This window comes from Morone saxatilis, unplaced genomic scaffold, assembly GCF_004916995.1.
Source record: "Morone saxatilis isolate NCDOM2014 unplaced genomic scaffold, NCSU_SB_2.0 Contig14, whole genome shotgun sequence".
Lineage (NCBI taxonomy): Eukaryota > Metazoa > Chordata > Actinopteri > Moronidae > Morone > Morone saxatilis.
In genome coordinates, this window is record NW_023339696.1 from 642,933 (window position 1) to 655,101 (window position 12,169).

The window sequence follows — 12,169 nt, forward strand, 5'->3', positions numbered from 1 at the left end:
TTTTTATTATTTTATTAGGATCCCCTAATAGATTGAATATATTATTATTGAATTGAATATACAAACAAAATGGTAACATAACTTTATTCAGATAAATTCTGTTATTGTGTCAGTTTTTTTGTTTTAAGTTCAATTAACTGAATGGAATTGGTAAAATTAACTCAATTTACCCAAGTTACCTTAACAGTAAATACTTGTTACTTGTTTCAAATATGTTTTCATGCTTAAATGGTTTGCTTTAATGAACTTAAATGGTTTAAAGAAGTTGGTCAAAATAATAATGAATCCGATTTTACAGTTATAATAAGCACTGTAGAAGTGTCTTACTTTAGATCTGCCATTCTCTTGATTAGAAACACCTTTTGTAATACCAACATTTATAACTGCTAAAAGGCAAGCTAAAGTCAAATACTTCTCAGAGGCAGAGCAAATGTTCAGCAGTAACTGACTGCTGCATGTGTGTGCCACTAAAAGCTGCCCAGAGCTGGCACAGATTTGTAAAAACATTCAAGTTTCTTGACAGCTCCATCTGGATATAGCTTAGTGTTATGTGAGTGTCTGAGCTGCAGCTCCGGTGGATTAACCCTTACTGAGATAATGAGCGTTGAATGTAACCTAAAGAGGATGGGATCCACTGCTCCGATCAGTGGATCAGCGGGGTCATCTGAAGGACCAGGCCAGGAGACAGGCAGATAGAGACGTACTCAGGTCATATCTTTTGAGAAACGTAAGGCTGAAAGAGACAGTAAACATTTTGAGCCAGGGGAGTTAGAGAAAAGCACAGACAGAATATTTTTGAATGCCAAAAATAGTCAACACATAAGAGAGAAAAACAAACGGATCTTTCAAAGTTAACACGAGGTTGCTTTCAAAGCTGCCTGTGCGTGCTATGAAAGAATTCAAATGAAATGGAAAAAAGAGAATTTAGGGGATCTTTTCACTAGCATAACTGCTGTTGCCATCACTCTGCCTGGCACACTCTGGTGTGATAGCAAGATACCCCATTACATTCCCCTTAGCCTGTAGCAAACTAACATAGAGGTGTTCTGACTGAATATGTGAAGTGAATTCAACATCCATGTTGATGTTTAATAAACAGTATATTGTGAAATTTTCCAGTGTCAAAGTAGTCAAAACATGATTAAAATGAGGTGTACATTTGGTATTAACATTATGTGTCTAAATCAGTGGAAAATGATTTATATTAGCCTTCTACATTTCTGGTTATTTCATTATCTTGAACATCATTTCATTCACATACAGTTTGAGAGCTGTAGTTACTTTATTTGGTATCACTGTAAGTATTGTAGCATCTGAAAGGAAGGAGAAGTGTGTGAGTGAGAAAGAGAACCCTGCATATAGGTAGTTGATAGATAGCATGTATGTGCTAATGTTGTATGTGGGTTATCACATTCATCACATTTATCCTTGTCCCTCCTACTGTCGATGCGCAGAGGTGACAAAATTGGCAGTTTTGAACTTTTCTCTCAATCCCTGTTTGTTTCATTCCTCATGCAATTACTTCTGCCATGCGTGCATTCCAATCAATGCCTTCCAACAAAGTGTCTAAAAGTGTCCTCATCCTACGATTCATAGTGTCTCAACCCTCTCTTCTACATTTGGCCATTTGGAACACGTATTAACCTTTTTGCTTTCAGACATGTTTGTAGTTCTTTTGAAGCATACTGAAGCCTTAATGTTGACAGTTCAACTTTTTGTCTTAAACCTTCAAGGCTTATAGTTTTGAGGACTATATCAACATTTGAAAAGGAATAGTCTGTGATTCCCCCGAAAGAGTGCCCTTCCACTTGTTGTTACATTTAGTTTTGGTTGCTTACTGCTAACAATTAGAATAATACATTTCCCAGTAGTAGGATAGCTTCAAATGGGGAAAACACACACACTTAATGTTTTCCTTAACAAACAGAAATACATTGGAAATAAGAAGAGACAGCACTCAAAAAAGGAGAACATATTTGACATATTTTCTGGGGACAGATTAGTGCTTTTTCAGTATTGGAGTATCTCAATAGGCTTAAGGCTGGTTTTACATGTCTGAGACCAACTACCAACACAATATGTGCTATTATGTGCAGTTCCTGCCCCCAGCGCATTCAAACAGAGAGCACTCATGAGAGAGTGGGGGAAAGAGAGAAGGTCCCCGAAAGAGTGGATTAAAGCTCTTAGATTAGATGGCATCTGGTGACCTCAGCAGCACAGAGAGCAGTCGGCCTGGTGTATGTGGTGAGTGTGTGTGTGTGAGAGAGAGAGAGAGAGAGAGAGATTATCACCACCACCAGCAGAATGTGCATTAGAGATTGGTTCTCTTTGTATACACTGTGTGTGTGTGTGTAGTGATGTTGCGGGTGGATTGTTAATCCTAATCCACTCGTGAATGTACATGCTGAGGACTGACAGGCCATTAGTGCCTGTTTTGTGTTTGTGTATGTGCATGTTTACCACAGTGTGTGTTTAGGTATATGCGTGAATGTGCACGTGCATGCGGAGATGTACCGGTCTGCACGTTTGTATTCCTGCGTGAGCAAGGGTGTAATCTGAGAGTGAATAGGGAGTTAGCCAGCCATTAACCAGTGCATTAGCCCTGACTGCAGACAGACTGGAGAAACTGAGTATGGAGAGGGGTGTGTGTGTGTGTGTGTGTGTGTGTGTGGAGGAGTGCTGATACTTTGAGGATTTCAGGGGGAAAGGGACAATGGGGGTGAGGATTTAGCAGCAAGAGTGAGGGGGATTGAGTGCATTAGTGAGCGCTTGTGTGTGTCAGTGTGTGTCGAAGGGATTGAGGGGAGCTGACCCATAAAAAGCAGACAGACACACCCTGAGCAAGAGTCAGCCTCCTATCGTCTCCTCTTCCTTTTATTCAAAATATACCCACTGAACAATTTGACGTTTAAATCGACACTCCAGTGTGTAAACTATCTGCAATAAACCAAAGCTGAGATGTTACCCTCAGTCGCCAGAAGGTATCTGCATCATTTTATGAACAGGGGCCGTTGGGGCCCTGTTTCACGCTCCAGAGGTCCCCAAACATATCACAGGCCACAGTTTAAATTGTCATTCAAATCATTCATTTAGGAAAAATTGTGGATTGTTTGCATTTCGCTCTGCAGTGCTGCTGTGTCGCTCTCCAAAGTTTTCAAGAGCATTGTACGGGAGAGTAGGAGGGAACGCAAACGACGAGAAAAAAGATTGTTTGCTGCATTGGGGGAAGTAAATTAAGCACTCACTTTCTCAATTTACCAGTCAACTAAACAGAAAACTGGCATCGGAAAGTAGAAAAGAAACAACCGCAGACATAGACACACTGATTTTTGTTGGTTGGGTATTAAGCGTTTATATATACTGTTAGTTTTATAGTTGAGTGTGAAAGTTAATTCTTGACTGTGGAAATTGTGGTTTACTAAGTTCATCTTGTGACTGTAAGATATCATTAAAAGCTACAGAAAAAGCTTGTAAGTGGACCTTGAGTTTAAGATTTTTTTGTTAAATAATTAATTGACAGTTCAAGATATAAAGCCATGTATAGAAACCTTGCAAGTCTTGTCAACAGTTGATGATGCAATGATTTCCTAAACAAGTACAAATTAGAGCTACATCTAATTATTGATTGGCTGCCAGCTGTTTTGGTGGTCTATTTGAGTTTATTTTTGATTAATTAATTGATTCAATCGAGAAAATTATTGACAGTCTGTTTGATGATGATGGTTAAAATGAATGTCAAGTTAAATCTTTTTATATTTTCTTGTCTGTAACCTCTGTGTTCGGGCTGGGTTCAGGCCCAAGACTGCTGCCGTAGGTCGGTAATTTAATTTGTTATTGAGTAGTTTTGATAAAACTTAAGTCAGTAATAAAATTTTTAAATTATTTATTTGTGTATTTGTAAAGCAGTGATTCGGGTTTGGGTCGTGCCCAAAACTGCTGCCGTGGTTCAGTTTGGGCTCACACAGGCCTGAATTTTGGGCTCAATCAAAGCTCTCACATATTCTTTATACTAGAAACATTTGACTATTTCATTCTCCTCATTTCCAACATTGTACAGCTCTTTTCACTTAAGTAAGTATTTAATGTATATTTCTATTTTGTATTTATGATTGCTTGACTTGTACTTGTTTTTCTTTTATACTTTGTATAATTTGACTGCTATGCACTTGGCAATAAACCTGTTTCTGATTGCGATTCTGATCTGTCTATTTAATGGGTAACGGTAATAGGTATGCTCTACTACCCAGCAGTTCAGTCTATATATTGATGCTTGTACACACTAGTTAATGTTGCTATATACATTTTCCTCACAGCTCACTATGGATTAATATTGGGAGAGAAGTAAGGGATTGAGAAAATGAGAAAAGGGATGCAGGGATAGACTGAGAGAGGAAGAGAAAGTGAGAGATCACTGACAGGGTGAGAGTGAGAGCCCTCCGATATCGCCTGCTTTCTATTATTCATGAGTTACAAGAAGCAGTGGACGGGAAGGAGGAGAAGAGATTGTAGCTTTTCGTCTTTTCCTTGAGTGTTGCCTTCCATTGGACCATCTGCCTCCACTGTCTATACTTCCTATCTTTCAGTCTTTTTTATTTTTTCTCCAGGTCTCTTGCTCCCTCATTCATTTCTGCTTTCTGTTACAGATTTGAAGTTTTGCATACATATCCCAGAGGCAGAGCTACTCTACGAGGCTGAAAAACTTGTAGTACAGGTAATCAAATGAAAACCTGATGGCCAGAGCCAAACAACTGCAGTTTCTCTGGCTAAGAAACATCATACTGAGGCCCAGCTAAAAAAAAAGATGCTATGTGACAGACTAACACAATAACTAGTTAGCTAGTAAGCTAGATTTCGAGGCCATTGGTTGAAGGATTTCTGTTTAGCCAGGCCCTTTTGTAGAAAGTAACTATAAGGAGAAAATTAGCAACCCCCTTTTAGCATACAGGGTGTAGCTTTGGTATAGGAGCCTAAAAACTAATCAAATGTAAATCTAATGATTGGAGCCAAGGAACTGCAGTTTGTTAGAATTTGAAGGGTAGAATTCTACTAGCTGAAAAAAAAAAGGTGTGTCAGCCTACCATGATAGCTAGTTAGCCAGTAAGCTAAGAGAAGATATGGGCAGTGATTTAAAGATCTGGATGGAACCAGGCCACTCTTATTATAGATTTGCTGTTGAAAATATATTTATATTTATATTAACACAGGTACAAACACACATAAAAACCAACCAAGACAACCAAGTTGTCTAAAAATCTTCTACTTTATTCAATAAGATAAATGTTTTTGTAAAACATTCAATAAAAAATGATCTTTAATTTATTGCTCATTGTCATCTTTACTCTAGGACTTGATCTGATGCATAATAATTTTTCCAAAGCACTCTCACAAGGAATATGTTGCTAGATATTTAGACAAGGTTTTATGCTGTCATAATAATAGTAATAACATACATACGTACTTACGTTCAGATTATATAAAAACAAACCAAACAAATAAAGTTACAGTTGCTGAACAGAAAACAGACAAGGGACAGGCAGACTTGGGAATCCTCTCATGTACTTTTGGAGCGAGGCCCCTGTGACTTGTTGCTTTTCCAGTGGTATTGTAAGAGGTCAAAATTTAATGTTGGAGGAGGGAATAAACTTGAGCCTAACACTGGAAAAGCTACAAACCTGAAACCTGAACCTCATACTTTGGAAGCCATTTTAAAAGTCTACTTTCATGCATTTATCATGAAATTACAAGGCTATATTTTAACACAAAGCTTTAGTATCATTCTTTCAACTAGTTAACATTGTACTGTCCATCACGTAAACTTTTAAAGCTGCAAAGTAACTAACTTTTATAAAAATAACTTTTTGTCATATTTGCTGAAACTTTCACTATATCCTGACAGTAGAACGTGAGCACAGATAATCTGTGAAAAATCAGGTTCCTCTGCGCTCCTTCCTAGGCTCCTAAATAGTATTTGCAAAGGGAATCCACCGCGGCCTGAACAAAAGCAACCAATCAGAGCCCAAGGTGGTGAGTCTCATTCCCAGGACACTTTGGGTTGGTGGCTTAAAGATAGCTCATTTCCCTCAACCGTCAGTATTTGACAACTGATAATTGAGACTCACAAATCAACTGTTCTTTCACAGCTCTGATTGCGTTGTTTCGCTTTAGGGCCCGCTGACTTCTTGCATACCATTAGGAGCTCAAGGAGGAGCCAGGAGCGGAACCTGTTTTTTTTCACTGATTATTCTGTCTCATGTACTACTGTCAGATATTAGTGAAATTTCAGCAAATATGGGGGAAAAAAATATTTTTATAAGTTACCTACTGCAGCTTTAAAATAACTAAAACATTATGTCAAAAATAATGGAATGCATATTGTACATGCCTCTCAATGAATGGGACTTCTAAAATGGCTCCAATTAGAGTCATCATGTTGCATATATGCTTATTGTAGTACTGGAAATCTTAAATTCACAGGCCTCACTTCAGGTACAGTGGTACAATTGCATTTGTTATTGTGTTCCCCATATATATTTTAATAAATTAATTTATTTTACAGGAGGTTTTACAGTTCTAAGATAAATGCAAGCATGTTTAATAAAAATAATTTATTATTAGCAAGTCATGGAGCATGTAACTGTTCAAATTTGTTTGTTTTTAAAAAAAGAAGAAAAATCAAATATTTGCAGTTACAAATAATAGGACCAAAGTCATACGAGCACTGAGTAGCCTTTAGGGAACTGGGTCATCTTGAACAAAATGTACATAATAAGACTCATTACAGTACTGAGATGATGTGAGGCTCCCCTGTCCCAAGTCATTTACAGAATCCCACATCCTTGCCACTCCTCCCCTCATACACATTCTCACTAAGCAGTGTGTGTGTGTGTGTTTTGTTGATCTGCTCTGCCTCAGGCCTGCCTGTGTGTGTGTTACACAGCTGCACATATGTGTGTTTCACAATCTGCAAGGGAGCCTAACATCCAAATTAATGCACCTTTTTTTTATGATGATATTTTAAAGATGATCACTCACACGCAGGCCAGTTCTGAGGTCAGCGGTGATCATGCCACATATTTACATTCTCGTTTTAAGGAAACTGTGTACAAGGCAGTAGTAGATGGTGATCTGGCAAGGTGTAGTCGATTTTTTGGTCATTTTCTTTTCTTTCCTTTTTTTTTCAAATGGGGTATGAGGAAGAGGGAGTGCAGACATGGAAAACAAAAACTAAGGTGAGAGAAAGGTCTCGTCAATAAATAAATAAATAAATAAACGTATTGATCAATAAGTTAATAAGTTAAAGGGGTCTGTCTGTACATGTGTGGATTTTTCGTTTGCATGTTGAGCCTGTGTGTGTTGTCCTTAGGGGCTGTAGCTAAGGAGTAGAATGAGCAGTACACTCAACTCCCTCCCCCAGAGACCCATAGCTTTCTGACAACACAAACAGAGCTGCTATGACGCTTTCTGACCCAAAGACACTGAAGCAAGACAACACTGGTTGCAGATCTTCAGATTGTAAATATGATAACCATGCTTTGCGGCACTGTATGAAATCAAAACTACATATGAAAACTGTAGGAGTCACAATGGGACGATAGCTGTAAGAACTGAAAACAAGGCTAATTTTGCTGACACTAGGAACTTTTCTTAATTCATGCATGTTCTTCGTGTCCTCTGTGTAATGGCGTCCATTGTCTCTGTGACATGGATGTTTGGAACAGCCACAAGCACTTTTGTCTTTGCTGACACTAGACACACACTAGTTTATTTTGAGCATACTGACACCTTCACCAACAAATCTTTGGAATTAATTTCTTTATCTTTAAAAAAAATCAGTTCTCTAACAGTTTGTGGTTAACATATTAAAAGATAAGTATAATTAGCTAACAAAAAAAACATGCTTATATTATTTGTATAAGAACCTATTGACTTAGAATTGTAATAAGGATAATTCATACAGTACTGTTACAATGGCTTGCAGTATGGGTATAAAATGTATTACAACTGCCCCATGTTGGATGGGAAATGTCTTGAATGCAAACACTATTTACACTCAGTCAGTTCATGTGTCAAAAAGCTATTTAAATACACCCAAGAAGCATTAGAGATTGACTGACAAAACCACTAAATATGATTCCTTCACTTGTTTGTGTAAGCTTACGAATAGTAGTTAGCTAGCTAATGGAACACTAACTCGTAACTAAATTTCTACAGTGTTCAAACTATCCTTCTTTTCTCTACCACGTTCTGGAGTAAAGCCAGCCTTGATTTACATGTAGCCCAGGAAATTTGTAATCTGGCCAGTGGAGATGCATATATGTAGCTAAGTTTTAAAAAAAGTGTACTAACTAAACCGTCTTAGTCGACCCCAGACCTTTGCTCTTGTAACACAGTATCTACCAGGACTGGGAGCTCGAAGGACAGGAGGAAGTTTGTTTACTAGCATAAGAACTAGCATAGGAGAATGAACACCAGAACCAGAGCCAGTGACGGAACCGGGTTCACAGCCTCTAAAACTGACAGAGGCGAGGTGATTTACAGTGGCTCCAACCAGGACTCTGACTCCGGAGACGATGACATCCGTCGTGAGTGTTTGTTTTTTTTCAGTTGGAAGTTATAATGTAACCGCGCAACTTTACATTCAGAAAGTTGAATCCTTACCGCGTTTGCCAATAGCATTAAGCAAACGGCTGTTAAAGTATAGATATATATTTAGTTAAATAATTACATTAATAAAATAGACGTGCAACAACTAGTCGACTATTGGCTTTATCTAACGACTGTTAGTCGACCATGAAAATCTTTAGTCTTTAGCCCTGATTAAATCCCATCTACAATTGTGATGACAACAGTAGATGAGATAAAAATGGTCAAAAAGCTTTATGAGTAAGAACTAGCATCTTTCTTAACTTTTGAGCAAATTCACATAAAGAGAACATATCATTTACGAGATATAGGTTCTACATTTGTAAGGCCAATTTTTCACTTGGGGGTCTTGTATAACATTAAAACCATAGTCTGTAAGCGAACACAAGCAAATCCTTGGTGTATAAGTATACTGTATAAATGATTTTCATTTAATTTTAAATCATTATAGGTTGCTATAGATTTAATGAATTAAATTAAATTTAGTTTTAATGAGGTGCTAACAACTTTAAAGAGGTTATTTTGTCAACCACAGACTTGCACAATCTATTAACCTCCAATTGAACAAGTACCAAAGATTTGTTTTGGTGTTATTATAGTGAGCATTTTGTAAGTGCTTCGTATGTCGACACAGAACCAAATTACCCCAGCAGATCTACGGTCTGGCAGTGAGAGTTGTGACTCTACAGTTTATTACAATTAATCAAAAATGTAAGGAGAAAAAAACTGAGAGTAGAGATAGTGATTGAAAAGAGAAAGCGTGTGACTATCAGCTGCATAAATAAGTCATCATATATCCATATAGAGACATGTAATAAGAGTATTGATCATCATTGTCATATATCATAGTAATGATGCATTGCCGTGGCAGGAATAAACTTGCAGTGAATATGTGGCAGTCGGGGAAAACCCCAAAGTTAGGAGTGATAGTGTGTGAGTGTATGTCTCGGTCAGTGTGTTTTCTGTGCCCTTGTTGGGGTGTGTGTTCGGGTGAAGTTGGGGGACATCAGCTGTTGTACATTCATGGTGAGAGGTTAGGAGGCGCTGCCCGGCTGTGGCCTTCACAGGCCGGACCAGGAGGGTCGGGTTCAGGGGTCATCTGTAGGTGTGTGTTGGTCAGGGCGGTTAAAGTTGAAAGGTCATGGTAGAGTGGTTGGTTTCTTCTACAGAAGGATGCACTTTCCTTTCTCCACCCACGGGTTGTTCTTCATCAGCTCCGGGTTCAGGAAGGGATCCTCTGGGACGCCGTCCTCTATCCACTTTACCAAGCTTCGCAGAGAGACAGAGAGACATTTTTCAAATTCCAGAGGAAGTTTATTACCACAATCCATCCCCTATCCGCTTTTCCTTTTTTCCATACAAGGCAAGAAAGAGAGAGAGAATCTGAGCGCCAGAAGTAACTAATTACATTTACTTCTGCGACTGCAGCTTGTTGTGTACTTTTACTTTCAGGAGAAAGTTTTATTTAACTGAACTTTAACCATAGTTGTATACTTTACAGCAGTTAAAATCAGACTACAAATGTTATTAGCTCTCACAATATTTATCCGTCACAAATACATGAGTAATGTGACTTTTGTTTTTGTGCTTCATTGTGTAATTCCCAAAACCACTCTTATGTCTTTAGGGCAAATACAGATCTACCGCACAGAAAGTTATACTACTTCCTGTAGTCTGTAATCTGTAGTCCCACATAACCCCGTAAAACCACAACATGTTGTTTTTAGATCAGTTTTTGTATGGATTAAACAAGTCAACAGTTCAGTCAACTGTTTGATGTAGTTGCATCTAAAATGTTAAAACCAATTTCTGACTCATATCAGTAGATCTTTACACCCCTAGAATAAGTGTATTTCTTAAAGTAACACAATGTAACTTTTAAAAGGAGAAATAACACCCTTTTCCACTTTTCATTTGTAAAAAGAAGAATGTGTTATTTCATCCCTCAAAGGTTAGACAATGTCACTTTAAATCCAGCTAATTATCCATAAACAGGGCTTTACTTGAGAAAACAACACACTCACTGCTTCTATGTTTTTCATCATTTTTATATTCAGAAGAGTTCAACGCAGGGTTTCAAAACACTGACCCTGAATACTTTTGTACTCTACATGAAAAACAGCATTAGTCAAAACACGGTCCTCTCAAGCGGTGCTGATGAAGCCTCAAATGGAGTGTTTCTTTTCAGTTTCTGTGATTGGCCCTTAATCTACTGGCACTGCAGTGAGAGCATGAGACAGACAAAGAGAGTGCTGTACAGAACTTAATGACTGCTGCAGCTTTGCTTAGTGCTTTGACGTGTGCTGTGGCTGTAACAATAGCCTTCAAGGCAGCATTAGTTAATGAAGCCATATTATTGTTTTATCATTGTGGTGGAATGACTAATACTGTCATATCAAGTATTTATTACAAAAAACAGAAGATATTTCTTGCCTTCTGCGAGTAGTGTTTGTTATATTGATGTATATTATTGATTACTGCAGCTACAAATCACTGCTACCTATCCTACAGTGAGAAATAGGGGTAGAATGGTTCACAAAATATACAGCATGAACATATCACAGGGTTACAGTTTTCAGTCTTTTTTCCATAATTGTCATAGGGAACACTTCATGCGTAAGGCTCCCGTAAAGCTTCTTTTCTGCATGTGTCTTTTTGACCTCATAGCTTAATTCAAGTGCGCCAAACAATACGGTAAGAAAGAAGTGTTTGACAGCTGTTTTGGCCTCAGAGCTACTGACTTTTTCAGGGCTTTTGTGCAGATGCTCGTAGAGCCACTGTTGACTAACCACTCACTCAGTCACTGTTTTGGAGGACTTCTCTCGTTTGAAGGCCAGCTGGTACTTGAGGCTCTCCACCTCCTTCTTCATCTGGGGCAGGTCCATCTCATCCATGGCTGCAGCTTGATGTAGGGCTTTTCTACCTGTGCAAAGCGGGGAGGCCAGAGTTATATTTATGCAGTACATAACACTGTTAAATAGTAGGCAGACACACTTAATACAACTGTGCCCTCCAGCAAGAACACCATGGAGTACATCTGATTTACAACCACATGCTTAGCGATTCCACCTACAGGAAGGGAGAATAGAGTACAAACAAGTGCTGCCAAAACTAAGAGACCCACTTAACACCACAGGATACATTCAGTTGCCTTCTATGCTTTCCTTGGGGCTGTTTCCACTTTAGGGAAAGTTCCACAGCTTTTATGAATATGCCAAATTTAATTACGTTTTCAACTAACATCACAGCAGTTCAACAGCACATACATTTTATGCAAATTCTGGTTAATTTTTTCTGTATTGCCACCTGTAGTTTGATCATTTCACACCAAAGTTCATGACTGCAAGCTAGAGTAGTTGCTATTAATTATACGAAGGGAGGAAAAAGCTTCCATGCCCAAACAGAAGAAAAAGGACAGCATGTAATTAAGCATAGCGTTAGTTCAGGCAGGCCACGAAGTCAGGCTCAGCTCTCAATTCCAGCTATATCATATGATCACAGCTAGTCGTAAACACACATCAGCTGA

General features: G+C 38.4%; 2 protein-coding genes across 2 annotated transcripts in view; one reads left to right on the forward strand and one right to left on the reverse strand.

Moving 5' to 3' along the window:
- The window catches only part of zgc:158403 (tetratricopeptide repeat protein 39A), a gene marked incomplete at its 5' end in the record, with an annotated part of 767,589 nt that overhangs the window by 218,852 nt on the left and 536,568 nt on the right, over nt 1–12,169 (forward strand).
- The window catches only part of LOC118322520 (guanine nucleotide-binding protein G(I)/G(S)/G(O) subunit gamma-13-like), an 81,578-nt gene continuing 75,715 nt past the window's right edge, over nt 6,307–12,169 (reverse strand). Inside the window, exons 2-3 of the mRNA XM_035654225.1 lie at nt 11,440–11,566; nt 6,307–9,912 (exon numbers count right to left, since the gene is read on the reverse strand). Coding sequence (XP_035510118.1) covers nt 9,807–9,912; nt 11,440–11,537 — 204 coding nt within the window. The 5' untranslated portion in view covers nt 11,538–11,566 and the 3' untranslated portion in view covers nt 6,307–9,806. The remainder of the gene's footprint in view (nt 9,913–11,439; nt 11,567–12,169) is intronic.